A 7,222-nucleotide genomic window follows, 5' to 3' on the forward strand; every position below is an offset into this window, starting at 1 on the left:
TTGGTGCATCTGCAGAAAGTGTTCCTCTCTGGTGAGTACACTCAGCATTGCTGAGAGCGGGTGGCCTTATTGTCTTAGAGATATGTGTAAAAATATACTTGTATCTAACTTTCTAATGGCTCTACGAATCCATCCATTCACACTAGTGCTTGTTTAATACAGTTAAAGTACTATGAAAGTAATTTAAAAGGAGGGGGTAACTTTATCCACATGTGTGTGTGTATATATATATATATATATATATGTGTGTATGTATTAAACCATGCGAGTTATGGGGGATGGTTTTTTTTTTTGAGGTACCCTTGGATTAATATTGCGACTTCGATTGTGAATATATTTCATTCATGTAAACGTCATCACAGCAGTACACAGAAAATAATTATTTAAACTGTTTGGCAAGGAGAGAGTTAAACTTTCGTGGGGAGCTGTTTGATCCCCTGATGTGGCTGGTAATTTTGGGCCCCCCTTATAATGTACGCGGGCCGGTTATGGACAGTCGGCACCCCCGAAGTGTGTGTTTTGGAGGGAGATCGTTTGTTTCATTTTTGTAGAGTCCGAATGACGAATTTCGCTCCTCCCTTTAGCAAACCCCAGAGATGAGGTTAGCCCCCCTAGAACAATGTGCTGGGCAGCCCCGATCGCCCCTGGGGTCCGGCTGGAATAGGCAATTTTGGGTGCAGGCAAGCCACCCCCACTCCTGCCCCCTCCCAAGGCTGTGGAGGGAAGGCTGGCCGGTTTGGGCGCTGTGCAGCCCGCTTTCACTAAATTGGCGCGGAACTGCCTCACTCCAACACACACACATCTGCCCCCGGCTGCTGAGCTCGGGATCATAGGGTATGTACACCCAGGGGCAAGAGACCCTCAGCCGATCTCCCCAATCCTGGAGTATGTGCACCCCATCTCCCCTTTTCGGGCTGCCGGGGAATGGCGGGAGGGCAGGTGATCGCTTTCCAGGGGGTCCCCCTCTTACAGCACAGCCCCTCTTGTTTTTCAGTATATTTATGCGGATTTTGCTGTTATTTTGGGGGGATTTTAGAAATGTGATTATTTAGCATATTTTTCTGTCCCATGCTGCAGGCAGAGGTGGCCGGGCTGCAGTACCCCGACTGTACACTAGGGAGCCCCGGCTCATGTCCTTCACCTCTATAGGCTGTTTGTAAAGGTGTATTCTGAAAGATCTGTAATATACTTCATTGCTTTCACATATGTGATCAGCCCAGGCCTGTGTTTACTAAACCAGGAGGATTTTAAGTGTTTTTCTGGCCATCTGGTAAACAAGCCGGTTTAGGCCCTTCTAGTCCAGTTTAAAAATCCCTTAAACGCATGTTTTGTTTGCCGTGTCACTAATTATTACCCGTCTGTGTTTTCAGAAATTCATTTTTTTACGCTGAAGAATGTCCAGAAGAAGGTAAATTAATTTACGCTTTCTATTTCCCTGCTTCTGCCATTTTGTATTCAATGTTACCCGCCATAATATGTAGGGGGGGGGGTGTTATCCGGGAAAAATAAAATTATCAGACTCTCTTAATTTGTTAATCTTGCCTCTTGATAATAATGGCCTGTAAATTTAATTTTGTTTTTTGCCATGCAGCGGCCGCATCCAAGCAAAGCATTGCGAATCACACTGTGAAAATGAATGTCCATCTGCAGTTGCAACAAAGAAACGGAAAGTTGAGGTGAGCTGGAGATTTGTATACTTTTGTAGCATTGAGTGTAAATAGATAACAAACACAACAGGGTGTATTCTAAACTCCCTGTGCTTTGCAACGATTATGCAATTAATAATAATTAATATAAATAAGAGTAGCCAAAACCTTGGACAAGTGTGTCTGATTCTTCTGGATGTGCTTCTAGTGATATTTCTACAATAGGTTCAGCATGTCCCTTACATTGACGTGTGTGTGTGTGTTTTATTTTAATTTTCATGTAATTCTTGTATTTCTGTGGTAGATAATTCTCTTGTTCGTTTTTTTTGTTTCAGGAACTTGAAACTATTGAACATCAACAGGACACCAAAAGGCACAAATACGAAATCCAGGTAAATGCTTTGTGTCCCCCACCCCTTCGGTCAGTTCAGATGGAAGATCCAGGGGGGGAAGCAGAGCTTATCTCTTGGCAAGTGGCTGAGTGACTTGCCCTTCGTTGTTGGGTCTGTTGCCAGTGACTATTATATATTATATCCCAGACCCCTAGCCATTCACCTTCAGAAACTTGTGGGAGAGTATAGTGGAAGGCATTTCTTTATTCCAGTGTTGGATTTATTAAAGCACGCAGCCAGGAGCATTAAGCGTCCCTCTATTCAAAATCTTGCTCAATCTGCCTGATATAAAAAGTATTTTAATGCTTGGAGGTACTTGTCTTTTTGTAACCAGTTTCTCAATTGTAGACAATTTCTCATGTGGCATTTTTCTTTATGAATAGGGCTGCTGGTCACAGATAACTTCAGGAACTGCAACGCCATGTATTCTCATAGAAACCCCACAAAAAGAAACCGCGGTCTCACCGGACGTCTCAAAATTTGCAAGATACAGATTCAAGAATCTCTTCATCAGCTCGTGTCCTCTGCCAGAGCTAAGGTACTTTACACACAGCATAGCAAACTTTAATTCTAGTAACGCCGCATAACTTTTATCTGTAATCACACCTGTCATAAAAGCATTTTTGTTCCTTGGGAAACATGTATGCAGTGTTGCTTTCAATTAGGCATTTATAAATTCAGATAAAATACTGATCTCCAGGTTAGTTCTCTGCGCCATAAACCACGCAGATGTGGTCTCTATAGAAGCCTTAAGTTACGACTCTTCATGATAAGACTTGTTGGAGCTCTGTACTTTAATGAATTGCTCTTTGGCAAACTATCCGCAGAACCTATTTGTGAGTTTTGTGGCAAGCGGCCATAGTATGTCATGTTGAAAAATGTGTCTTTGGTTTAGATGAAATGGGTTTCCTGGTCTTCATATAGTCTTCTTTAAATGTTATATGTATTTTTTCCTTCATCTAGCTGGGGCATACCTAAAGATGTGTGGGCAAAAATGTTGGGCAAAGAAGCACGATACACTCATTCCAGTCAAGTGCTACAAAACCACCCGACGCTGAACACAGACATGCGGTCGATCTTAATGGACTGGCTCATAGAGGTACGTTTACTATCCCTGCTCATCTACAGCAAGCCTGTGGGGGGGTTTCTCTGTATTAGATGTTTGAGTGCACTCAGTAACGTTATAATAACCTGTTGTAACTGTCTTCCTACTCAGGTGTCTGAGGTCTACTCTCTGCACAGAGAAACGTTCTACCTAGCCCAGGACTTCTTTGACAGGTTTATGTTAACACAGAACCACGTGAATAAAAGCATGCTTCAGCTCATAGGAGTCACCACCCTGTTCATTGCTTCCAAACTAGAGGTGAGTTTTCAGTTTAGTTATGCAAGTGCTGCTATGGAGGATGTTTCGCCGGAGCATGCTATATCATACCGACATAGTGTGACAATGTCTAACAAAAATATTTCCCCCTTCTTTAGGAAATCTATCCCCCTAAAATCCATGAATTTGCCTATGTGACAGATGGTGCATGCTGTGAGGATGATATTCTTCAAATGGAACTCATCATACTCAAGGTATGTACTGGTTTACAGATCTCACACCTGTCCACGCAGATATGTGTACAGCTGCTGCTTGCACCACAGGTGTCTTGGAAAGTGCACCCAGTGGATTTGTAGCCGCATGCTGACCAAAGGCCACACGGCCGGCCATAGCAGCTGTCCAAAGAGTATCAAGGCCCTTGGCTGCACCTATTCCATAGTCTGCCGTTTTGTGCGATCCTGGTTAATGTGAACTCGTGGCTTTCAAAAACTGAAAGCTTCAATCTTCTGTAGGATTTATTAAATCAGCCTCTCGGCACTCTCATAACTTTTATGGTGCATTACTTTACGTTTTTTATTTACTTTATTTTTAGGCATTAAAATGGGAGCTGTGTCCAGTGACTTCAGTTGCCTGGCTAAATCTGTATCTTCAAGTATCAGTGCTCAAAGAATCTCCAAAACTCTTGCTACCTCAGTATTCTCAGGAACAGTTCATCCAGATCGCCCAGGTGAGTGCACGGGGAACTACCTCCCTGCTACTTAGGACCTGGGATCTGGAGAAGCCATCCATACACTACATAAAGATAAACGCTTAAATATAACTGCTGTATTTTAGCTTTTTTTTTTTCTTCCTTTGGGCATAGTCTTATTTTGTTTATACACTGCTGATCTTACTTGGTATATTCACAAATGAGGTTAGCTAGTGTTTAACTAGTCAATGTATGAGGAGCCTGCGTGATGGATGTGCTGTGTGCTAATCAGTGTCTCCTGTCCTCTGTCGCAGCTTTTAGATCTCTGTGTTCTGCACATTTCTTCCCTGGACTTCCAGTACCGCGTTTTGGCAGCTGCTGCATTATACCACTATACGTCTATGGAAGTAGTCGCCAAAGCAACAGGTAAAATTTGAAGTTCTCTTTGGATACCGAACTCCAGAAGGCGTCCACCTCTTAAAATACCCCTCGTTTGTGTAACTGTCTTTCCTGTTGCTTCTCGACAGCACTTGATGTTTCACAATACCCCTTTTTATACTGGTGCTTTAAAAGCTACACACTTCAGGATGCTAACAATTATTTACCATTGAGTTAAAGCTGAGACCTCAAGATGGCTCTTGGCAGAACCTTGCCCTGGCATGTGCTCAATGGATCCCTCAATACTATTGCCATGTGCTGGTATTTAGAAAATTGGTTCCTTCCCAGCGGCTTCTACTGAAAGTGGGGAGCGTACCTTGGAACACAAGAGCTGAGCTCTCATATAAATAGGCGTAGCAACGGCTGATAACGTGAAGGCCGCGTGACCGCTGAGGCTTTGCTAGCATATGTGTGATTGTCTGCCGTTTCAATCGATGAATCCCGTGGGGGTCTTACGCCTTGGCTTATGGGGTTTTTGTTTGTTGAATAAACACCAATGGCATTATAGTAAGCAAAGCGATCTATCACTAGATTATCTAATCAACCTGAATAGGGTCGGTAGGGTGCACAGTTTATTTAATGCATAGCATAGATTACGTTTCTGGTTATAACAAGCCTGTTTCATTTATGTGCAGGGCTGGAATGGGAGAGCATCGCGGAGTGTGTACAGTGGATGACTCCTTTTGCCAGGGTAGTAAAGAGGAGCCCTCCTCTAAAATTAAAAACTTTCAAGAAAATTCTTCCGGAGGATCGGCACAATATCCAGACTCATGGAAACTACCTCGACATGCTGGTATGTCTATTGGAGCATTCACTGCTTTTCCTGAACACATTCTATTCTCTTGTACTCTCTCATTCGAATTCCGTTTATTTATCTTTTATTTTTGTTTATAGGATGATGTTGAAGTTAATCCCCCTACAACCACAGTTTTGCCTGTTGGACAATCTCCTGTGTCTATTGGTGGTATCCTGACCCCTCCTAAAAGTACAGAGAAGACTTCTTTTTAGTTGGACCTATTTCTCTGACTGGACATGTCTTCGCTGGGTCCTTGCAGCTTTTACCATCTGTATTCTGGAGACGGAGAATCCCCTTCAGTGCTGGAATAAGCCGTACACGCCGCTCTCCAGATGTTAACGCAGGAGTGCTTGACTTGCACTCTTAACTTTAGTTTACTTATTTATTGCATTAGCTCCCTCCTAATGCAGGAAGCCAGCTAAACATACAGCCTATTTTAATAAGGTTATTTTATTTTTGCAATATGGATTTTACTAAGAGCATATTTTAATTTTTGTCTGGATTTTTATATTTCTGTAAGTAGAGGGGGATTTTGTTTTATATATTTTAAACCGTGCAGGTAGATAAACGGGATCAGGTGAGGCCTGGTCTGTTCAGACAAGTCATTGGGAGCAATGCACATGAATTACATGAAAGGGAAGTGCTGAACCTGTTTCCTTTTAAAGTTGGATGGTGTCTTACCTCGGTGCATGCATATGAAATGCTAGGATGAGAATATAAAACTCTGTGGCTTCACTTTGCATTATAAAGGCACCAAACCCATGGAGTTCCTTTTAACCTAAAGTGTGTGTTTACATTGTTGCATTCCTTGTTGGTAATACATTGTAACATTATTACATTAATCAGGATGGAAAAACAACGTAACACATACAGCAAAAGGCCATGTCTGTGAGTTTACAACCTAGCTTGCCCATGGGCTTTGTCCTTCGAGATACATTGAGACGTCAGTACAGAGTTTTCATATCACCCCCAACGAAACATCGCTCCGTATGCTCAGCATGTGCCGCTTCAAATGGTTCTTTGCTGGTGGGGAACGTTTTCAGGTTTATTTGGTAATGGCAGCGTCCCTTACCTATTTACGTTCAGGAGGCATGGAGTTTGTATATTGTAGTGCGACCTGTCCTTTACCTCACAGTATTTATAGAAGTCTCGTGCATACGCATGCTGGCTGCTGCTTTCTTCCTGCATCTGTGATCAAACGTGGAGTTCATTTTAACTCATAAGGAAGGGACATTTTTAACCATGGGTTTATGCTTTTTTTATTTTAAAGGTTTACTTCATGTAGAAACTGTCTGCTTGTTAACATATTTTGTTCCTCAATTTCAATGTATGGGGAAAAATACATTGTATTGAGTATACAACTAAACACCTCAATACATTGGGCACAATGTTCTTTGTGACTTTCCAGATGGACAATTTCTTGTGTTCTTGTGGTTGATCTTGCAATACAAGAAACGTATTTTCGAGGGTCTGATTTCAGAGGCTGCTTCCCTGTTCTAGAAAAGGCTCAAGAAAATTAGACTATGCCTTTCTGGAAAGCCTATGAGAACAGATGAACGCATGCTTCAGCTATCTGGTGTATGTGACAAAGGGTTAATGTGTGAGGGGGCTGTATTGGTTTTCAACTGAGTAATTTGAGCTGGAGTCTTGGGAAAATATTGGACAAGCTCTGCGGTAAATAAAAGGTTAATGAAATACAATGTCTTAACCAGCTTTTATACTTTGCTGAAGGTGCCATAGCAATTTACCCCCCCACACACACACACACAGGGGCCAACTAGCTTTATTTTAATGACTTCTAATCTGGGACTTTTTATCCAACTGGCATCCATTGTAAGAGGGTTGAGTATAATGTGTTGTGTATGTTTGTAAATAGGTTGTATAAACGTGTAAATACTTGGCCTCTGCGCAGAGGACCGTGTGCACAAATGTAAATAAGTA

The 7,222-nt window shown here is 42.2% G+C and overlaps 1 protein-coding gene across 1 annotated transcript; it reads left to right on the top strand.

The window, feature by feature from the left end:
* Window positions 1-763: 763 nt before the first annotated feature.
* Window positions 764-6,064, top strand: CCNE2 (cyclin E2). Its single transcript, XM_053468261.1, has 12 exons — window positions 764-834; window positions 1,371-1,408; window positions 1,592-1,676; window positions 1,982-2,038; window positions 2,422-2,576; window positions 3,002-3,137; window positions 3,255-3,401; window positions 3,518-3,613; window positions 3,952-4,086; window positions 4,362-4,473; window positions 5,121-5,278; window positions 5,380-6,064. Exons 2-12 carry the CDS (start codon window positions 1,395-1,397, stop codon window positions 5,491-5,493), a joined length of 1,209 nt encoding a protein of 402 aa, XP_053324236.1. The 5' UTR covers window positions 764-834; window positions 1,371-1,394; the 3' UTR covers window positions 5,494-6,064.
* Window positions 6,065-7,222: the final 1,158 nt, after the last annotated feature.

The sequence above is a fragment of the Spea bombifrons genome, chromosome 5, assembly GCF_027358695.1.
Source record: "Spea bombifrons isolate aSpeBom1 chromosome 5, aSpeBom1.2.pri, whole genome shotgun sequence".
Taxonomy (NCBI): domain Eukaryota; kingdom Metazoa; phylum Chordata; class Amphibia; order Anura; family Pelobatidae; genus Spea; species Spea bombifrons.

What these genes read in the sequence shown, in the direction of transcription:
- CCNE2 (XM_053468261.1), top strand. An exon ending in TGTCCTCTGCCAGAGCTAAG is followed by an intron (nt 2,577 to 3,001) that starts GTACTTTACACA and finishes TCCTTCATCTAG; the next exon opens with CTGGGGCATACCTAAAGATG. An exon ending in TAATGGACTGGCTCATAGAG is followed by an intron (nt 3,138 to 3,254) that starts GTACGTTTACTA and finishes CTTCCTACTCAG; the next exon opens with GTGTCTGAGGTCTACTCTCT.